General features: G+C 28.6%; 3 protein-coding genes across 3 annotated transcripts; 1 reads left to right on the forward strand and 2 right to left on the reverse strand.

Moving 5' to 3' along the window:
- Nucleotides 1-8,964: 8,964 nt before the first annotated feature.
- On the reverse strand, nt 8,965-10,347 carry LOC103577498 (uncharacterized). Its single transcript, XM_008558153.3, has 4 exons — nt 9,974-10,347; nt 9,765-9,906; nt 9,280-9,690; nt 8,965-9,215 (listed from the first exon to the last, which is right to left on the reverse strand). Exons 1-4 carry the CDS (start codon nt 10,102-10,104, stop codon nt 9,129-9,131), a joined length of 771 nt encoding a protein of 256 aa, XP_008556375.1. The 5' UTR covers nt 10,105-10,347; the 3' UTR covers nt 8,965-9,128.
- A 105-nt stretch (nt 10,348-10,452) lies between these two features.
- On the forward strand, nt 10,453-12,472 carry LOC103577497 (peptidyl-prolyl cis-trans isomerase sig-7). The gene is made up of 3 exons (XM_008558152.2): nt 10,453-10,625; nt 11,020-11,755; nt 11,862-12,472. Exons 1-3 carry the CDS (start codon nt 10,556-10,558, stop codon nt 12,421-12,423), a joined length of 1,368 nt encoding a protein of 455 aa, XP_008556374.1. The 5' UTR covers nt 10,453-10,555; the 3' UTR covers nt 12,424-12,472.
- Nucleotides 12,473-15,468: 2,996 nt separating this feature from the next.
- On the reverse strand, nt 15,469-20,804 carry LOC103577499 (prohormone-2). The gene is made up of 9 exons (XM_014444235.2): nt 20,641-20,804; nt 20,093-20,210; nt 19,917-20,009; nt 19,700-19,832; nt 19,337-19,594; nt 17,163-17,258; nt 16,922-17,007; nt 16,598-16,842; nt 15,469-15,957 (listed from the first exon to the last, which is right to left on the reverse strand). The coding sequence occupies exons 2-9, from the start codon at nt 20,208-20,210 to the stop codon at nt 15,847-15,849; spliced, it is 1,140 nt and encodes a 379-aa protein (XP_014299721.1). The 5' UTR covers nt 20,641-20,804; the 3' UTR covers nt 15,469-15,846.
- Nucleotides 20,805-23,726: the final 2,922 nt, after the last annotated feature.

The raw sequence follows: 23,726 nt of genomic DNA on the forward strand, positions 1-23,726 counted from the left end.
AATTACAGGTTATGAATGAAAATTAAAAATTTTCATTAATTATATGTTGTTGTAAACTTCTATAAATTCTTGTTCACTAGATTCCATTCTACCTTCAAAAACCTCTACTTCGTTGATTATCGAGTGTATGATTAAATAGGAACAGGAATTATAAATATTGTTATTAGCACTATCATTGATAAATAAATATTTATCTTCAAAAAAAAAATTATTTTGCACTTTATTGAATTATTATTTTGTGTCTGATTGAAAAAACGTATTGCTATATAAATATCTTCAATATAGGGAATACGAATATTTATTTTACATACATTTGATTTTTGGAACATTGCGTTATTATTTATTGAGATGATTAAATTTATTATTTTTAATTCACATGAATAATTTTCACACATAATTCTATTCAGGATTCTGCAAATTATCTAAAATACAAAATTGGTTGTTTTAATCTTTAATTATTAACAATAGTAAAAATAAAAAAAATTATTTCAGTATATATTTTACACATGTGGACAATTTTATTTTTATAACTTAACCTTAACCTATACAGTTTTATTTAAATATATTAATAAAAAGCACTTTATTTATGAACATAAGTATTTTTTAATACTTTTCTTCTAATTTTTTATTTTTTTTTATTTAAAAAAACATAGGAATTAAATGCATATAAGATTGATTAGAAACCGTAAGCAATGTCTATAGACATTGATCATGATGTTAGCTACTTTTAGCATCATCTTTATTTATGTACATAAATAGTGTATATATACTTTTTTGTATTATTTATATATATATATATATATATATATATATATATATATATATATATATATATATATATATATATATAGTTATTAAAATTATCTCATAATTGATGGCATTTTTTTTCTTAATTTTTTATCAACAAATTAATGACACTGAAATTAGCCGACGTCTAATAATTTTTGGATTTTTTTAAATTCTATAGTTTTTAAAATTTTCTACATGTGCATATGTTTAATTTGGTTTTTCTTCAAATATAATTGTTGAAAAAAAAAAAATCGAAAATTGTTAATTGTCTCTAAACTTCAGGATCATGTAAATAAATATTGAATTGGCATCATATTTGTAGTCAATGCAATAAAGAATTCTTGAGCGTTCGTCAATAGTATAAAAATGAATAATTATTAATTAATACGAGTAAAACATTAATAGAATATTTATCGTAGCATTGTACATATCTCAGTAAATAGTCTTTATAAATATTTTAATTGAAATAAAAAATTTACATTATTTCGAGCTTTATGTACATGTTATAGCTACATGTCCGTGAAATGAATTTTCATTCGAAGTTTGCTTATACTATAAATAATTTATTTATTTATTATTGATATAAAATGATATGAAATAACATTTATTATTCTGTATTCAATATTATATTTTTGATTTCTTCATATATAATTATTTATAAGAAATGTAACATTAAAATAAAATTAACATAATAATTTCACAAGACGTAAATTTAATAGTATTTTCATTATTGCTGTATTATTCTAAAATATAATAAGCTCCGTGGGGTTCAACTTCAGTACTGAGAGCTGCAGATTCTGGTTTAGCTGAAGAATCATTGTAAATTTGCCAACTGCCCGACAATCGTCGACAGTAAGCAAAATAATGGCCAGTTCGATACGCTGCTACTCCAGATAATCTAAAAATCAATCAGTATTTCAAAAGTTAGTCATAATTGTAGACATAAAATTAAATATTGTTAAAAGCAATAAGTATACCGGTAACGTAGAGTAGTTTCAGACCCATTATCTGTTATTTTTAAGTTTAAATGAGTAGGAAATTGACTTAATTTACATCTTTTGCCACTTGATGCATTGATATTGCCACGTATATCTAATTCTAAAAATAAATACTCTTTAGGAACAGTAACACGGGTTGCTTTTGCTTTGTTACAAAACCGACACTGAACATTAAAGATTTTATTGTAGAAACTTAAAGCTTTTTCGAGAGCAATAAATCCACAACGATCAATCGTTTTATGATTGACAGTAAGAACTGGAAAAGCTTGAGTGTGTACTTGACACGAAGAATTTGAACAAAATGAAGTTTCGATGACGCTTGGCGCATTTTTAAGTAAAGTTTGCCACAACTTGCTGATATTATCATAACAATTAATAGTGGGAGAAACATTAATTTTCATCATGTCTTTTTCTTCTAATTGTTTTTTATCTACAATAGAAACATTATAAATAGGATGTAAAATAGACATGCGTTGTTGATAAATTTCTTTTGTTGGTCCTTTTTTCATAAAGTCATTCAAAAATTTAAATACAGGAATATCTAAATTTGTGATATATTTATGAAAACGTGTACTATCTAATGCGCCAACAAATATTAATTGAATTATTGTGTCAAAAGGACAAGTATTAAGTGCTGTCCATTTTTTTCCATTAAATACAACTGGACCACTCTTGTTACCATTACCTAGTAAGAAAATTTTAGTTTTTTTCACGTCCACTAAATTATTTCGTAGTTTAATTTCAGGGAAATTTTGAAAATATAGACCAACTTCTTTATTAATGGATTTTTGTTGGACCATAGCTTCAACAGCTGCTGATAAAGGCCCGATATGTTGTTTCATAGTTAATAATTCCGGAGTATTTTTTTTATTGTCATTCTCAATCACTTTTGATAAATTATTAGGATTTCTCAATTTAATAACATCATTTCGATGGTGATAACTTTTTGATAATAATATATTTAAACCATCATTAGGATCCCCAGCATCAGTGGTAGCAATACTAATGTCTTGCTCATGATGATTCTTTGATAATAACATATTCAAATTATTATTAACGTCTTTAGCAGCATCGGAGGTAATAATACTATCTTGATCATGAAGATCCTTTGATAATAATGTAATTAAAGTATTATTATCATCTCCAGTATGAGCGGCAGCGATAATATCTTCATCGTGACGATTCCTTGATGATATTGCAGTTAGACTGTTATCATTTTCTGTTATAGTGGAACTAATATTAATAATTTTGTTTGCATCATTTTTTTCCTCCAAATAGTTTGCACTATAATTGTGATCAATATGACTCTCTGATAGATTTACAGAATAATTTAAGCCATCTTTGTCTTTCAACGGGCTTAAAGAATCATTTTGATCATCTTTATCCATTGATGAGTTCACGTAATCATCTATCCAGTCGTAATCGTTTGAATTTCCATCCTTTCCCAACCCCTTCCAATTTTCAAACAAATTTTCATCTTTTGGTTTGTTTAATTCTTCTTCAGAACAATTATCGACCACGAACTTTGTCAATTTTGAACGAAATATATTTACACCACCTAAAAGATCAACAATATGTAATTTCAGAAATTTGATTTCTGTTGTAGGTAATTTTACTTTTTTTTTCAAATTCATTTTTAAATCTTTGAAATCAGCCTCTATATAACTAGACGTTGCTCGTGGCATCGTATCAGGTGTGCACACATTTGTCCAAAGTGGAAACTCTTTGATTATTTCAACAAGTCTAACATATAGTTTAGGCATATAAAAACTGTTAAGCTTGCTTCCAGTGAAGATTATAGTATTAGCTTTTTTACAGAGATTATCAATCCATACTAAAAGAGCTAAAGACCATCCATTCTTATCGACACCACACGATGATTGATCGAAAATCATAGTTTTTTCTGTGTCAATTTCAATAGAATCAATAACTGTCAAGTCAGGATTGCAAATTGAAATGAACTTTTCTAATTGATTTCTAGCTTCTACTGGAGTAATTATACAGTCATCAGACACAGAAATAATTGAATCTTCAAACTCAGTACCAGATACGATTAATGTCAAGATAAAAATTCCTTCCAGTTGAGATAATCGTTTACAATCAATCATAAGTGCTGTACAATAGAGATAAAAAGATTTTACAATTTTATGAAGCACTGATTGAAAACATTCCCATCTGCTGACAGAATGAATAAAGTGTGCTGTGTCCAAGCGTATGAAAGTGCGCGGTTCTAAATTTGTATTACCTATCAGATTTTCAAAACAGAAATTAATATATTCCTTCAGAGATTTACCATTGAATGAATCTGACATTGCATTTAAAAGTGCTTTAGATCCATCAGAGACTGCTTCGCGTGGTGGATTAACTTTCTGGACCCACCTTGAAAGCCAAAAAGAAATAAACTTGGCATCATGGGTTTCTGATAACATCTGATAAACTGAGATGGAAGTGCCTTTAAAGTTAATCACGACTTGATACAAAAATATATAACCAGTTTTTTTATCTCGAGAGTCAGTCAATTTTTTCACTAAACCACCAGTCGCATCTATGCATATTGATGAATATTTCCGGTAAATGCGCAGATATTCTGCATAAGTGTGGAACTGAGTTGGAGTTGCATAAAATAAGTAGAATGGGGTATCACCAATTGCTAAAATAGAATTCGCAAAGCATGGATCTTCGTTCATCTTGCGTATAGTTAATATAACATCTCTTCGATCATCAGGTTTTATCCCAAGTTCTTTGTCCGAAGCTTCTTTTTTGGCTTGATGTAGAGTACTCGAATCATATAAAAACGGTGATCCGGTATCTCCTGGTTTCAAAATTTTTTCGGCTTCTTCTTTTCGCCAAGCCAATACACCTGTGCGCAGTAATCTTTCTTGAACACCATTCCGTTTCTTACCATTAAGAGGACGTTTGACATCAGCGTGCTTTGAAAATCTTGTATCTCGACACTTCATGGTTATGAAGACAGGACCTTCATCTCCAGGAGGATTTTTAATTATTCCGAAAAGAGGATTTCGACAAGTGCGATCTCTACAACGTCCAGTCATGACTGCATAATTACTACCACTTTCATGGATTTTACCCCGTTTAAAAACAAACGCACATTTGAGGCGATACTGCTCCCAAAAAGCAAATGAAACAATATTGGTCCATACACCAGGTTTAAATCCAGGATATCTCCGTCCATTACAAATAAGTGGTTCATCACGTTTCATTTCATTCCATTGCTCTCTTGTGATTAATACATCGAAATTTTCACGCTCATCATCATCGTCACACTCGTTAGAATCAAAATCCTTGATATCACCATCTTCATCCTTTTCATTATCATCTAAATCATACGTGGTGTCAACGTCATCATGATCATGAGTTGAATCATTCAGCTTATGAGAAATTCCTTCTTTATTATGGATGAAAATTCCGCATTCTTCTCGAGCGAGAGTTAAAATTTTTCTTCGATCTTGTCGTACATTAATTCGTACAGCATCAACAGTCCACAATCCTTGGATTTCGATGTCATTGGCAATGCTTTTCCATACAGGTGAGGAATGCTGTGGTAATTTGTCTGTAGTAAAGTGTGTTATGTATTTTTTCAATACACGAACTGCTAAAGTGACAGGTACTGCTGATACCGCTGGCATTATTAAAATTTGCTGCTGAGTATATTCTAAAAAAAAAAAAAAAAAAAGAAAAAAAGTATTAATAATTAAATAAGTAATTTTTGATAGTTTTTGTGTGGTTGAGATGACTTACTTATTAATGATTATACAGCTTATTTATAACAAGCAATAGTTTTTAAATCAACTATTTAAAATATAAATAAATAATGTATTTATTAGAAGAAATAACGCATTTAAGTTGGAAAAAGAATTATTTGTTTAGATATAAATTATAAAATTATTAATTTTTCATTATTGAACACGTTGGTTAAAGCTAAAGATAACTGATACCATAGCGTATAACAATGTAATGATTGTCGTTCGTCATTTGTTTGGAAATACTGATACAATCTAACACAAAAACGTATATATGTATAAATATACACGTATGTCTATTAAAAAATACTAGCAAAATCGTAAATAAAAAAACTAAAAAACTTTTCAATTTAATATTTTATACGATTTACATCATTTATAAATTATTTATACTTTAACATTTTAAATTGACATCAATAAATAATTGGTAAAACACAGAATTCCGATAGAAAATGAATTTATCGACTTATGATTAATTTACAATCTTTTATTTTATATCAATAAAATTTTAACAGTAATAAAACTTACCATACAAATATATAAAACGAAATAATTATTTTTATAAATAATCAAATTGGATATTTTCATTCTTAAGTTAAATCGGCACAGAAATACACTCGTAGTATTCATTATATTAAATGTAAATGTCTTATGTCGAAAATTTAATAACCTGTAATACAAAAAAATATTTATAAATATAAATTTAATGAGTATATAAAATGAATGTATGAAATAAAAAAAAATTGATTGAATTTATTGTTATGTGAGTCAATACTGATTAAAAAGTAATGGATCATCATTGAATAAAAAAAAAAATTTTACGCACTCATGAATAAAAAAGATACAACTGCACATTTACTTGACTAATGTTCAAATAAGTTCATTAAAGCTTTGGAAGATCCGGATATAAGGTCGTGTCTCGCGCCAAGTACACGTTCAAACACATATATATATATGCGAAACGTGGCGGCGCGAATCGATCGTATCTATACCGGTGTCATACGCCTGCTCATCTATTCAGCTTGATAAATATTTCAAGCTGTATACTAGCTTTTTAACAGAGCTCTTATTTCATCTGCTTTTTGCATGGTTTTAGCACTAAAAGTATTCACTAAAAAAAAAAAAATAAGTAAACAAATAGATGTCTCTTAAATTTTCACAATCATAATGTTTTAATTATTTATTTTAGTTTTTAGTTATGCATAAGGAGCACTGTATAGTTATGCTAAAAATGTCTTTATTCTAAGTATACAATTAAATTATTACTCCAATCTGTCCAAGACAATTTTTAATTTATTATATAATAATAATAGCTCTACTCTACTTTAATTAAAACGAAAATTCTAATTGTAATAAAAATTGAACTTAATAAATCGACAAGTCTTTTAATCTCACATTAATAATGGCCAACATCTCATTTCGGTGATTTTATCTGTCGGCCCATTATTTAATAAAATCAATTAAAAATAAGTGGGTTACGGTTTTGAACAGTCTTATTTATGAGTCTTTTTTGAAACCACTACAATTCAATACAAATACTTATTCTAATAATTGATTTATCAAAAAATACAAATTTTCCGTATGTCTCATTAGTATCATCCATAATGTGTAATGAAAGTACTAGACAGGTTATATACAGACGTGCTTGATAAAAGCGTTGAAGATGAAAATTCGTTATTTAATTGGAAACAAATAGTAAAATTTTTTTTAACTTACAGTGAATTAAAGATGACCACGGAATCTTGAGTAAAAAATTTGGGAAATACATTGTCAGAAAGTAACAACAAATACACTCCATTCTTATCACGTATGATCCATACTGAATTAAATCACAAAATATTTTTACTAAAATGGAGTTTGATAAAATATACTCCATTGCCTAGAAACAAAAATAAATATTACATTTTTTATTGTAGTGCCAGTAATTATAATAATTTTATCAGATTTCTATTTACCTTCCAAGAAATAACTGAAAATGTTTCGCACAATATTATTTAAATTTTTCATAAAATATTGTAGAAATTATTGTCAACAATAACCATGGATTATTCTGTCAATCACGTACTCCGAAAATTTGGTAAGCAAGCAAACAAATTTCTATGAGAGCGACGATCAGCAGATGAGAAAATTCGGTTTGATGAAAATATAACGTGCGCATGCGCAGTATATACCTTTGTTAATTGAAAAATTTAGAAATGAAAATGACTAAATAATAGTTAAAAATTGTTTTTCATAATAGGACAAACGCAATTAATGATCGAACAAACGTTTATAGATAATTATAGACCAAATATGATAGAATAAAATTATAATTTGCATAGGGGGGGCTAACTAAACAATCAATTTTTATTTAATTTTTTATAAATAAACAAAATTAGGACAAACAATTATTAATGACGAACATTCAAAGACAAACGACGGACAAACGATTTATAATAATCAAATTCTAAAAAAGTGTAAAAAAAAATTTGAAAGGGGCCAACTTCAAGGAGCCTTCAAAATAGCAGACAATTAATAAATTTCGAATTTTTTTTTAATAATTCAATTAAAAGAAAAAATAACAATTAAAAATATATACAAACACTTAATTTAAAAAACTATAGGTGCAATTTTCTGAATTTTTTTTTTTTTTATAAGTTATAGTTTTTAAAAAATTAAAAAATTATTCAACGTCGGCTGACTTCAGTATCATCAGAAACTTCACTCAGTTGGCTGATGTCTAATAATTTTTAACAATAATTCATATAAAATTAAATTATTTTTCATCATCTTAACAAACATTTACATGCCTGTAAAATAATAATATTTAATTTTATGATTTGTATGTAATTTATTATTCAAGTTTTTATATACAATAAATTACTTTACTTTAAATCCAGATTGATAGCATGATTTATGACAAGTATGACCACATTCTAGTTTACGATGTTTTAATTTCGATTTCAAATTTTTTCCACATACTGAACACTTACTTTTTTCAAGATCTGGCTTGTCAGGTTTACTAAAAAATTTAATCGATTATTACTATCAAAATATATATATTTGATAAGTTGTATACCTTTTATTGTTTGATTTTTTATTTCTACTGATTAAGTAGTCAATACCCAAACATACTACGTTAATAGCGAGTTCAATTACTAAACCACCCAGATGATGTGCCATTTTACAATATTTATTTATCCCTCAAATTATTAGTATTGTTAAAATATATTTTTAATTATTAATAAATCGATACTTTCACTAGCAAATAAAATTATTGACTATTGCAGGTCGATATTGAAAATAAGCTCATCTTACTGACTCAAGTTGAAGCACCAGTTAAATGTTTGATGGTAATTGTAAGTTAAATTAAAAATGTTTTATCACCAAGTGCAATTTATTTATCAGATAATATATAATATATATGAAAATATATCGTCATTCTATCCGTGTAACAAATCGTTATCTATAATAATAAGTTCTTATTGTATAGTGAGATAAATCGAAATTAAAAAATTAATTATTTTCTATAGCTCATAATATGATTGATATAAATTAATCTTAAAGTTATTTAAATTCTAATCAGACAATTAATTATTAATTAGTAGTCGTGAGATACACGTGACGGAAATTCCGTTTCGTCTACTGCAGAGTCTGATGAGTCACCACTAAGATTACAAGTCCGGCACTAAAAACAGTAAATACTAAGTACAAATAAATAATAGTTATTAAAATAATAAATTCAATAATACCTGTGCTATGTGAAATAATTTTTTCATGCACTGTTCGTGTGCATAATGACGACAATTTGGTAATCGTTCACTATCAGCAAGACCTTTCATTGGAATTTGACAGTACGCACATTTTGAATCTTCTGTTGGTGATGCAGAACCTGGTGTTGGAGTTTTTACTTCAGGAGTCGAAATATTTTCAGTTTCACTAGACGTAGTCGGACTTCCAATTGGTTGCTTAGTTTCCCATAATCGTGAAGATGATTCTGAGACTGAACCTGATGTTGAAGTTTGTTTCCCAGGTGTCAAATCGTTTCTAGTTTCACTTGATCGAGCTGTACGATTAGTTCGCTGTCTAGTATCTTCGTGTGATCGTGAAGATGATCTTAATATTACTTCATCTTGATTATCATCATGACAAAATGAACAAATCTAGATAAATATAAATGTATATCAGTTACAAATACATAATTATTAATGTTTATAGATTTAATTATTATACGTACATTTCTAATACCAAGAGGTCGACTTCTGAAACAAGTTACATGACACAAGTGACCACATGCTAACGGATAATCATTGGCTACTGTTGGCCGTCCACAAAATGGACAAGTAAGGTTATGAGCTCTTTCTGGTTTAGGTCGTTCACTAAAATAAAAAAATGAAATCAGTCCAATACAAAATAATTAACATAATAAAGTTGCCATTTAATTACTATCGATTGTTATCATATTTATATGTATGATAATTGTGTTGCTGATTTCGTCTCATAAAATAAAATGCAGATGCTGTTACAGCTCCAACCACAACACCTAACATTATCATTGGAATTCCCATTGGCAACATATTGAATACTTTTAAGAGTTTTTTAAATAAATTAAATTATAAGCTATGATATTTTAAATAATTTTACTTTTCTAGACGATGCACTTGGCTATTTTAATAAATCTTGGGCTGTCACTTATGTAGTTTCTTTTGTATGTTTCAATTCAGAACTAACGGGCTAAAGCTGTTATATATAAAATTATTATGCATAAAAACAAAGGATTCCCAGAAAGGTATTTTTGTCGATAAACATTTTATGTATATTTTATGGGACGGCGAAAATATATAGATCAATACCTTATCAGCTGATGAAAATTATTTACTTCAGCGCTCCAAGTGGATTAAATGACACTCCAGTAATTTAATTTTAAAAACACAACAAACTTACATATAACCTATAAATTTAAACGTTTGTATGTAATTGCGTTTGTGTTAAAATAATTATAATCATCAGTGATTATTAATAAATAAAATGTCTGTAGTTATTGAGACAACTATAGGCGATTTTACAGTTGATTTATTTACTGATGAACGTCCGCAAAGTGAGCATATTTATTAAGTTTTTAAGTACAAGATCCAATTATTGACAGAGTACCGATTATTGATGATACTGAAAATAGCAGACATTGACAAGTTTTTATTTTTTATAAATAAATCAAATATTATTTGTAAAAATAATAATAACTAAACAGAAAAGTAATTGCGAACTCTAGTTTTTGTGGCCTGTCAATAATTTACACATTAGAGGTCATAGGAAATTTTATATTTTTAATGGGAAATATTTAATTTTAATATTAAATCTAAATAAATTTTTTTATGTCTGTCATAATTTCTTTGGTGTCAATAATTGGAACTTTTATTTTAAAGGAATAATTGACAAAATATAATTAAATGTTTTGGTAAATAAATGATACTAAATAGTTTGATATTTTTCAGCATGCCGAAATTTTTTGAAATTATGCAAAATAAAATATTACAACTGGAGTTTGTTTCACACGATAGAGAGAGAATTTATTGCGCAAACTGGTGACCCTACAGGAACTGGCAAAGGTGGAGAAAGTGTCTATGGAATGGTGCTAGGTGAGAAAGCACGTTATTATGAAGCTGAACAGATGCCGAAAATAAAACACGACCGAGTAGGTTTGCTATCAATGGTAAATTGTGGTGATAATATGCTCGGCTCGCAATTTTTTATCACTCTCGGTCGGAATCTCCAGTCCCTTGACGGAGAACACTGCGTTTTTGGTGAAATTGTTGAAGGGATTGATGTGATTTTAAAATTCAATCAGGCTATTTGTGATGATGTGGGCCACCGCCCTCTTCAGGATATTCGTATCTCTCATACTGTTATCCTGGAGGACCCTTATGACGATCCTAAGGGTTTGGTTATTCCTGATCGTAGTCCTGGACCAACGGAAGAATTTTGTAAGAGTGATCGAATTGGCGCTGATGAAGCTATAGATGATACAGCTGGTATGACAGCAGAGGAAATTGCTGAAATGAGAAAAGACAAGGAAGCTAAAGCAGCAGCGACTATTCTTGAAATTGTTGGTGATATTCCTGATGCTGAAATTGCACCACCTGAAAATGTTTTGTTTGTTTGTAAATTAAATCCTGTAACTAACGATGATGATTTGGAAATTATTTTTAGTAGATTTGGAAAAATAGTTGGGTAAGATATTTTTTAATATTATTTAGGATTTTAATTTTTTATAAATATGTATCTAATTAAATTTTTTATTTAAATAATGTAATTTATTTTATTTTTTGTGTTATAGATGTGAGGTAATTAGAGATCATCAGACAGGTGATTCACTTCAATATGCATTCATTGAATTTGCAGAACGTAAGAGCTGTGAAGATGCATATTTTAAAATGGACAATGTGCTGATTGATGACAGAAGAATTCATGTAGACTTTTCTCAATCGGTGTCTAAAATGCGCTGGAAAGGAAAAGGAAGAGGATTTTTATACAATAATGATGAACGAACGGAAAATCGTAAAAATAAAAATGACAATCGTATGGATAACAAAAAGGAAAATAAAAATTCTAAACCGGTAGAAAGGAAAGCACGAGACAGGAGTCCAGTCAAGGATAAAAAACGACCAAGAAGTCTAAGCAGAGAAAGAAGTGAACGCAGGAGAAGTAGAAGTAGGGAAAAGAGAGAACGCAGAAGAAGTAGAAGCAGAGACAGAAAAGAAAGACAGGAGCGACGTAGAAGTAAGAGTAGAGAAAGAAACGAGCGTAGAGAACGGAGTAGAAGCAAAGAAAGAAAAGACCGTAGACGAAGTCGCAGCAGAGACCGGCGAAATAAATACGCGCATAAAAAAAAACATTAATCATTGTAATAACTTTGATTAATAAATTTTATATAAAATTGCAAACTGATGGAAATATTTCGACATCAACTCTTGATTTTTTTTTTTAATGTATAATCTTTCAATATGATCCTGATATTAGTAGACAATTAATAATTTTCGGATTTTTCTCCAACAATTTAGTTAAAAATCTAAAAATAAACACATGTGGAAAATTAAAAAAACTATAGACGCAATTTTCTCAAGTATTTTTTTTTTAATTTCTGGTTTTTTAAAAAAATTAAAAAATTACTAGACCTCGAATAATTTTAGTATCATATTTAAATTAGATATTATTAAATAAAAGCAAAGAAATCTAAAAATTATTTTTATAAACATAAAAAAAAATTTAGTGATAGTCTAGTATCATGACTGGTCTTAATGTTACATGTAAACTCCTTTTAAAAATATTGCTTCCGGATTTTTACTAGTATTTGACTGTATATATTTGTTCATTTATTTAAATTATAAAATATCAATATATATTATACTACAGGACACAGCGATCTGATGAACATTTTTTATTTTTACATCAATGACATAATTTTCCATGTACATTAGTACCAGATTAGCCTACAGCTTTATCTCGAGTACGTCTTTAACTCCTTAGTAAGGACTTTAGATAAACTCTTCTTTAAACTATCCCTAAGTTTCTAATATCTAATTTTATAAAGCTAAAAAGTGACCAGTCGCGATTATAAATAATTATTGAAAACTTACGTCGGTTTGAATTATTAAATTTTAAGTGAGGATTTGCAATAAGTGCATAAGCAATAGATTTTATTGTTTTTTTTTTCGTTTTAATATTAATAGTAATTTACAGTCGTTATACATCACTCGACAAACCATCAATGTTAATTTTAGAAAATAATCAGAATAAGATCACTAAATTTCGCTCAGTTATCACAAAGCTAACAAATAGTACAAATGATTTTTTTAATAAATTTAATTTACGTAAATAATTTTTATTTCTTTAGCACTAAAATAAATATATTATTGACAATAACCACAGGAGTAGTAAAAAGATTAATAACTAAATGATTAAAATGTACACGGTTGGACCGCTTAACACTTTTCAAGTGCCACAACACAATTCATCTGTCCTCGTCCACTCAGAAGAATAATTACTTTAATTTAATAAAAAAATAAAGCATAAGCAGTTGAACAATAAATTGATCAAGTACGTAAAGCAAAGCTGATATGTCAGTCACAATTTTTTAATGTACGTTGACTAGGAACTCAATTGACGCCGATGACGTTTATTTATTATTAATATGATGAGTATTACAGATGATGTTAATAAATAATAATAATCAAATTATTAATAAATATACATGTATATACATAAATATCTATATGCATTTTAGTTATGACTTCACTTCATCTCCCTTCACTTAAAAAAATATAACTCGACGAAATATTCATTAGATAAATAAAGTTACACTCTATATAGCTTTAGTTTGTTTGTTACTTTTTTTTGTATTTATCATTTAGTAGATAAAGGGCTATTAAAAAAATACTATTAAATTTACCGATATTTCATTTCGGTATCATATTTTTTATTATTTATCAGTCATCCTTGGCTTAGCATCCAATATTCTTCATCTGAGTTTTTTATTCTACTTTGTTTAGTTTATTTTCCTTTATTTATATATATTATTTATAAACAAATTTAAGTTAAGTATCGAAGAAATTAATTGTCGTTTAGCATTTGATCAAATACTTTTTTTTTGAATCATTATCGTGTGAAATAATGAATTTAATGTGTGTATTAATTTTAAATGTTTAAATATAAAGGAAATAATTTCATTAAAAAAGATATGAGATTTTACATTTAATTTATAGCACAATGATTATATATATGTATAAATATATATATATATAGACTTTATAATTTTTAAGATATTAAGAAACAGTTTTTTTTTTGTTTTTAAATTACATTTGGCGTACACGGACAAATAATAACTTTAATTTAAGACGATTTTATCTCTTTAGCTGCGTATTTTTTTGTTTTATTATTATATTACCACATATAATAAATTAAACAACGAGCTTTATAATTTGAATGAATACAATGCAAGATTTTAATTAAATGTTTGCATATATTTTTTCTGCGACTAAAATTAATAAAAAAGTTAACTACTTTTATACTTAATTTATATTTTAATTTCATATAAATTTCATTGACAAATTCAGTTGCATTGTATTTTTACATAATTTCACAGAGGTATATGTAGTATGTTAAATGTTTACAATAATAATTAGCGATTAAAATAAATATATGATTTAATCACACGACACGTACGGTCGAATTTATTTTAAAAATTAAGCACTTACTAAATTCTATAAATATATTATATGTATTTATAATTTATATATAATAAGTTATATATTATATCAAACCAGTAATTTTTTTAATTGTCTTGGTGTTAATATAATTAAAATTAATGATATTAAATGTTCAAAATTTAAAACAGTGCCATAAAAATTTTATATTCTTTTTTCGAGTATCAAATTATTGTGCGTTTTACACTAAAATTGTATGGTGTTGAAAATAATAGTCAAGTTAATAAATGATTCAAATTCAAAGAGTATCTAGAGCACAAACCTTGAACGGGAATAAGTTAATTACTGTGTTTACTCAAAGTTTAATGGCCTTAATAAATAGACTTTAGCGAACCCATAGGGATCCTTTGATCTAAATAATTCTATTATTAACGTATAGTTAAAGCTTGTATGTCGTTCTGGTTATAGGTTTCATTTGATTATAAATTTTCCATATTAATCATAAACTAGTTTACAATTTTGGAATATCTAATTAACTCTATATAATATTATTGTTGTAAAATTATATTTTAATAATAAATTCATGCTGTCAATAGATAAAATGAAGTTAAAACTCGTACTGTGTCGTGTGAACTTTTAATCCAACTAATAAATGAAAACAAAGTTTAATAATTCACTTTTATAATAATAAATAATAAATTATTTAATAAACGTATACTTAAATTTAGTAAATCAGTCATATTATTTACTTCATATATAATAATTTGTATATTTTGTAATAATTAATTAGTAACATGAATGTATTTATTCATTTCTTGATCCTTAGTCTTTCTTCCAAAAATCACGTTATAAATTTAAGACACACCATGTAAATATTTTTTGTAAACGTAATGGTTTCAATCTTATTTTAAGTCAGAAATCTCCAGACCCGCGTTATTATTTTTTTTAATTACATTAGTAAAGATAATTGAAATTAAAAATAATATATATTAGTTATTTCTGTATAACTTGTTAACGTTAATCTGAAGATACCTGGACTTATGCAAATGAATCATAACTCATGACCATTATTTCTTGTTTCTTGTTTCCAACAGAATCATAGAGCGACGATTAATTGAATTAATAAAGCATGCGTTGAGGATAATTGAGATATCGTTGAGGTAGTGAGTTCATCATCGGGGAAAAGCTTACGAAGTCATCGCGGTTGTGACCGGTATAGAAATCGTTCCCCTAAAAGAGTTATTATTTTTATTTATTGGTATAATTCCTGATTAAGGTAAAAGTACTATTTGTGGCCATTGCTCCATTTTTAGACATTTAATTAATGAAAAAGTATAAAATAAAATTTCCATTGCAACAGTGTGACTAAAGTATCTGTACGCGTTTAAAAAATTAATTTCTTTGTGTCATTGCGTCTTTTATAAATTATTTTATTAAAATTTTTCAAGTATCCAAAACTACCCCGAAAGTGACCAATAGTACATTTACCCTATATTAATATTGATTAGCTCATAAATATAATACCCAGGAAAAATATAAGCGCAGATTAGAATTTTTTAAATTTGTTTATATTTTTGTAGTTTAAGAGCAAAATTTTTATTGAAAAAATTTTTTATCTTAGGAAATATTTACCAAGTGCAAAAATTCTTATCTACACCACATTCTTAATAGAAATTTCTACATTAATCCATAATTAAATTATTTATATGGGGGTGGGGGGACCCTAAAATTTTACAAAAAAAGTTAATTTTTTAAAATGTTTTTAAAGCATTTCAAAATCACTTTTGTAAATATAATTGAGCATTAATATTGCCTTAAGTACCCTTCCCTCCCCTGTATAAATAAAAAATAATTGATGTATTTATTATACCTGAGAACGTTTTCGTGCGACCATAAACCTTTTCTCAGATGGGTAATAATTGTGTTGAGGATACAATGAACCATATTGAGCTGCTCCGTACTGCGTATTTTCATAGGGAGGTACATACTGAGTGTTGTATTGTTCATAAGGATTAACTGGGTGAGTTCTTGGTATACCAATTTCCGAAGGTACAGCATCTGAGTTAAGATTAAAGTGGTGCGGAGAGTAAACAGGTTCTTCTAACCATGTACCAGCTAAAAAACGTTAATTTTAAAGCTAATTAACATCCGCACTAAGATAATGAAATCTAAATTAAATTATATAAATAATTACATCGTGGATCTTCATCATCCAGACCTGCAACGCTGCCATCATCTTCTATATTTTCGTATTCATCATTGCCGTAGTTCCTCCAGTTCCTAATGCAAATAATAAAAAAAAAATAAAACGTATTGTTTTATGTTACACAGACCTTTTAGTAAAAGATATAACAAAAAAAATGTGAAAAAAATGGTAATTTTATTTTATCTCATGATAAATTATGATAAGAAAAATTAAACAAATATTATTTTACCTGTTACGAGAGCTGTTTTCCCAAAGGGACAGCAAAGCTAAAAGATCTTCACGGTCTAGAGCTCGTTTATACCTTAATTCTGAATAAATAGGAGGGCTGTGAATAAAAAAAATAAAACATATTAGAACTAAGTAACAGCTTTCTTATTTATATTTTTATTTTTAAAAAATATACGACTATAAAAACTTTATGTCATTTATATTTAAAATTATACTTAAAAGTTTCTTGTGCATATATTTTATTTAATAAAACGTCAAATAAACTTTTAATGCATATTTTATTAAATAAGTTTTAATATTTATGTTAAAATAAAAATGTCAAGACTAAGTTGTGTCTTAAACGAAAGTTATAATCACATATTGATCTTTTAATATTTTTCTAAAATAAAAACAAGAAAATCTTATAATAAATTTTCATTTACAAGAACTAAATTAAATTTCAAAGAAATAGGAAGTAAACTTTCATTCTCTCTGGCGACAATATATATGGATATTCCCAAGAGAAACATTTTCCAATAAAGATTTGTTGCATTAAGCAAATTTTAATGGTAAAAATATAGAGGCAAAGCAAATGAGATAATATTAATGCATTTAGCGAGAGAATAATGCAGTAATATCTAGTATCTAGCATCATCTAGTTTATAGTTTGTGTAGAAAAACCGTAGAAGAGGAAAATTGGTTAATGTTGTTATCTGGCAAACTGCCGAGTCATCAGTAGTTCTCCTCTAACTGTGACCTAGTTTCCCTGGAAGCTCCATTCAGCTTTTCGCAGCAGACCATCCAAGTTCTATATAGCGACGAAGCTTAAAGCTCACTCTCCTATTTTCCCTTTCTCTCGTTCTATTTCCTTTGCGTCATGAGTATCGAACGCTCAGCCGCAGTATGCGGACTCAAACAGGATTCTATATACCCGTATACATCTGTATGCATTACAGCTACATAGCTTTCATTCTGTGACGAAGTTATCGAGAACAAGAGTGAGAGAGTAGAAAAAAGACAGAAATAGAGATAGATAACGTAAACATTCATATAATAAATTTTACTTTATTGTTCAAGTATCGAAGCCCATTACATTACATTCAATGTACTACCATCCTAGATCTGGTTGATGATGAACTACTCTAAAACTCTAGTTGACTTTGTCATCAATAATATTCGACAAAGTAATTGGATATTCAATTTTCATGAATGACGAGCATTGCGGCGCGCCAAGAAATTGACTTTGTGTAGTAGAATATATAGGGTGTAATTGATGTAATGTGAGATTCAATTGAATAAGGAAGTAAAAATGATTGATAAGTTTACCTAAAACTCCAAAAGTATTATTCCCAATTATTTCTATTTATATTTCTTTATTTATACGTCTATTGAATTATTAAGTCTGACCTCCTGTTGACTTACTCTACGTGTCTCGTTGTCTCATGACGACTTCCATGATGGGATGTTAAACATCAAAAATATCAAGTTGTCATGATATAAAATTATACGAGCTGATGATATTTTTAGAATATAGTAATAAATAAAAATGTTTGCATTGATAAAATAGAAAACGATGATTTGATAGATTATTGTTATGTGGGTGAATAAGTCTGTCGAATCGTCATCATAACTTTAGTAAATGTCATGTTGATTCACAATATTGTTTTGTCAGGATATTACCTGGTGTATTGAATACAAAACATGTGGAAAATTCAATAGACCGACTTCAAAGAGAATAATGAAGAAAACAAAGACAGAGAGAGTTAGAGAAAGAGAGGGCTGTAGTAGTTGACACAGTTGACAGATGATACGGTCAAAGCGAAAGGGCGGTGGCAGTAAGAACAGATCAATCGACCTCTCTACAAATTCAAACGACCGTGCAGTTGAATGTCAATCTACAGGTGGGCTTCTGCAAAGACTTTCTTTACTTGACACTTACTAAGCATGACAGTAATGTTCATTAAACATAAATGAGATGTCGTTGAGAATAAAAAGGAAAAAAAACTCTTAATGGCTTTTACTTTGATTCTTATTTAATAACTTTTCAAATTAATTTCCCTTGGCTTTTTAGACTTTATTATTATTATCATTGTCATTGCCGCGATAAATTTTCTTTATTTTTTACTGTATAATATAGTTCATAAAAATAAGTACTTGGCAATAATGCCAAATGGAATAACAAGAAAAATAACTTACCTTCGTTTTGCTTGAGCTAAACTGGTACGCTGAGTACTCCGGGTGGTTGCGGGTGGAGGAGAAGCTGTTGTTGCTGATGGAGGTGGAGTTGATTGCGTTGGGCGAGCTGTAGATGAAGGACTGGAGTTATTGTTACTTCCGGCTTTCTCGGATCTTTTACGACGGTCTTCTCCGTAGTTAAAGTACCGTGGGTACGGTGGAATTTCCCAGTTTCTTGGTAAATCATCGTTGACCTCATTCATCATTACCTTGCCGTATCTTAATTAATTCAGCAAACAACAAACAGAAAAACGATTTATTTAATATTAAGTCTAACAAATCAAGTTAATATTTCAAACAATAATATTTAATCATAATATTTACAGATAATTTTTTTCGTAGGGTGAAAGATTGTCACGTTCAAACAGTGGGTTCAAGGGTTGTTTGTAGTCACTGAATCCCTCTTCATCAGATAAAGCTGCCTTTACATCTTCAAATCCTGAAGCTCCAAGTGTCCCTGATAGTAAATAAAAAAAAAATTCAATTTAATTTTATACTCTCAGCTAATTATTTAATTAATCAATTTAATTAGTCAACTAACTTTTTTCAACATTTGCTGACGCTGCTGCTGCTACATTATCAATTCGTCGGTTTTGTTGGTTTCCGAACATCAAAATTTCTTGCGTTCGCTTTGCTGTAATTCGTTGTAGAAAGATATTTAATTTTAATTAATTAATCATCACTGAGGATTATTATAAGCAGTTCTGAAATAGTTACCTTTAGGTCGCATAATTTGATCAGCTTTGGTAACATCTTCCAATAATCCAGTAGCTAATGATTCAACTGCTACGACAACGATTCCCACGCAGAAAAGCCGCGTCCGAAAGAAGGTCATCTGCAAAATAATTCATAAAGTTTTAATCGTATTTATAAAATATAAATTCATATTAATCTATATCATGAAAAATAAATAACGAGGGACAAACAATACGCTAACAAATTCTCTTTACTTTTGTATTCATAATTATAATCCGCTTTAATCTAGTGTATTTAAAATTCGCATATATTTTATATTATTCAGAGAAATATTGAGATCAATGAACTGACTCGGAAAAAAAAAAATCGTACGAGTTTAAATGTAAAGCTTGAATTCAGACACTTGTTGCCTCGAATAAGCCCATAGGCAATTGCATGAAAAAATTATTTACGAATGACTACTGCGCTAAAAAAAAATCAATGAAAGTTTTATGAAAGAAAATAAAATAAATAAATATTTAAAAAATAATAAAGTAATTAATAAATATAAAAGTAAATTTAACAAATACCTCGTCGAGTTTTCTGAAGAGTAAAAACTAAATAAATATTAGTTTTGTTGTGATACTTGTTTAGTTAAAATTAAATTTTGTCGAGATCACTGAGTAGTTGGTGGAGTATCTCCGTATTCTACGGTGGACAATCCAGAAGTGAGCCAACACCTCTCGTGATACAAGTCCCGGGTAGCAATGGGGTGCTCAGGGCAAATGAGAGGCGGAAGCCGTGTAGGTGGGTACGGTCGATCAACCATCCCTACTCTGATATCCCCTCCAGTCACCAGCATTCATCGTCATCCCCTTTTTTTTATTTTATCTCGATTTTTTACTTTTTTTTTAATTTTCTTTTTGTTGATATTTTTTTTTTCTATGTGAAAAGACTGTTAAGAATAGTGAGAAAAAATACCAATATATATCCTTGACTTGGTACAATTCTATTGTATTCTTTCAACACTTATCATCTTAGAACATTCGTATGTCAGAAAAAGTGGATACGAGATATAAAACATTTTTATGATTAATATACTATAAATATAAGTAATCGTACTTGAGAGCTTTGAGTAAAAAAAAAATGTAAAAGCTTGATTTTGAAAGTTCATTAAAGCAAAAGTAAGCAATTAAGAGTACAGTAAAAAGCAATGTATAAAGATCTTGATTAAAAACTGCAGTGTAAAATTATTTTTCATTCATTTTATGGCTACTTAAGCTGGTAATTATGGACATAACTAGAGGCATTAATGAAAGTATATAAAAGAAGAAATATTGCGATCAATTAAAACTGAACTAACATTTTATTAAAAGATTTTAAATTTTAAATTAATATTTGATAGGTTTAATTTAGAGATTAATAAAAAATTATGGCATAACAAATAAAATTGCTGACGTAATTCAAGTCGAATTGAATAAATCTTGCTTAATATGGAAACTATGAATTTATATGATTTAAAATTTGAATATGAAACCAGTGAGAAGGAGGGATGAACAGAAAAGGAGGGAGATAAATTGATTCAGGAGTAAAAACAAAGATTTGACCCGACCTGAGTTCCCCTCAATCGCTTTACTCAGTATACCGAGTTCTACTTGTCTTGTTTTGTAAAGACTAGCTCTCTTTATCTTTTACTCCCTTTTTATGTTTCTTATACCTCCTAACAGTAATATCACCTCTACAGTGAACTAAACGCCCACGTGACTCAATACACAGCTTTAACGCCCACGTTGTCGCCACTCTGTTCTCATGAGCCGAATTCGGTGTACATGAGTACACATATCAAGAGAAAAAAGCTCCTATTCTTTTCCTGTACACCACGACAGCACATACTTATTTTTTCATTATACATGTACACCAGTTTTTATTGTTTTCTTTTTCATTGATCCTTCTTGATTAACTTCCCCCTAAATTACTTTCTCTTGAAAATATTCTTGAAAAAAAAAATTATTTAATCGTTTAATTTTAATGGATAAAAATAATTCAATATTCTCCATTATTTTATTTTCGTATTAATAAACGATAATTACTATTAGTTGAATTTAATGAGTATTAATTTGTAGAAAAAAAACCAGGTAAAAAAAAAAAAAATAAATTGAAATTATCAAAACATTATCAGAATAAACGAAAAGACTTTAGTGGGTATTATAGATGATGTGATGGTCTGGAATAAAAGATGAAAAACTAAGAGGAAAAAAATGGGGTGAAAAAAAGCTTGTGGAAATTTTGTATCTCCTGATTTCCCTAGCATCAGAGTAGCATAGCCCAGTAGTCCCAGTCTTTGCGTGGGCGCGAGCACTATAGAATACGCGGGTGCGAGGAAGAACAGAAGAGAAGAGAGAGAAAAAGGGAGAGACGATGAGACTGAATAAGAGAGAAAGAGTGAAGTTGCGTGGGCTCAGGGGGTTGTTGAGGAGAGTTGAGAGTAGAGGCCAGAGGATAGACGGAGAATGGAAGAGGTCGTTGGATACGAGGGGTGAAGTAAGAGGTAACCATTGACGTCACCCGTTGAATTGTTGGGTAGCGAATCAACGTTGCCACATGTTTTGTATTACTTCAAATCATCTTTGCTCGTCAAAGGACTCTCTTTCTCCCTGATGCTTTACTGTACTGTTCGAAGGGTGCGATAGGTGAAGATAGCGATGAAAAGAGCACCTTGGCTATATATTTACTACCATCTTAAAGGCAAGAGGAAATAAAAAAGACGTAGGAGTATCATCTGTAAGACGGTATGAGAGTTTACTTGAAGGAGCTTGAAAATGTATTTCCTACAGTGACATGATCCTTTAGTAATTTTTGTCGACAACCATACGACATTTTATTTACCCTCTTACTCTAAAGGGATCGTAGTTTACGTATCTCATATTACTGTTGTTTGACACAAACTTGACGTGGTTATTTTTTTTATATTGAATTCCGCTACTCTGTTTTATGACATTCCCTCTTCTCTTAGACTTCCGTATTACTTTTATGGATTTAATAAAACTATATATAATATATTTTTTTTACTTTAACCTCTACTTCTCCCTTCATTAATTTTATTCAGTTGATAAAAAAAAAAAAATTAATAAACATCTTTACTCCTTATTTCTCTCTTCTTTTTTTTTAAACTATAATTGCACACTTTGGCTTATAACTTTTTTTCTTGAGCAGATAAATAAATGGATATTTTAAAAAACTAATTGAAAATATACTGGTCACAAAATAATAGGAAAATATATGGTTTTGGAATCTCATGAGCTTTTGTCGTTCTCATGAGAGTTGTTTATAGTTGAATATTTCATTGTATTATTATTTTTTATCTTCTGGAGCATAAAGTACAAAATGTAAAATATAATGAAGTAGAAAATTTTCCAAGTACTTGCGCACAGAGAACATCCATACTATAGATGCTAAGTTTCAACAGCCATGTCAGATGGCCTTTGAACGTCAGCATCACCAGCAGATCGATGAAACAGTCCACTAGCTCTCAGGCTGCGTAGTAAAGGCCGCCTGTTGATATGAGGGCTGAGATTCATTCATAAAATACTGTAAAATCCTCTGCCAATTATTTTGCGTATTGTTTTCATCACATGATGATTAATAGCTTTTTGTTTACAATCATGGACCAGTAAGC

Source organism: Microplitis demolitor, chromosome 3 (assembly GCF_026212275.2).
Source record: "Microplitis demolitor isolate Queensland-Clemson2020A chromosome 3, iyMicDemo2.1a, whole genome shotgun sequence".
NCBI lineage: Eukaryota > Metazoa > Arthropoda > Insecta > Hymenoptera > Braconidae > Microplitis > Microplitis demolitor.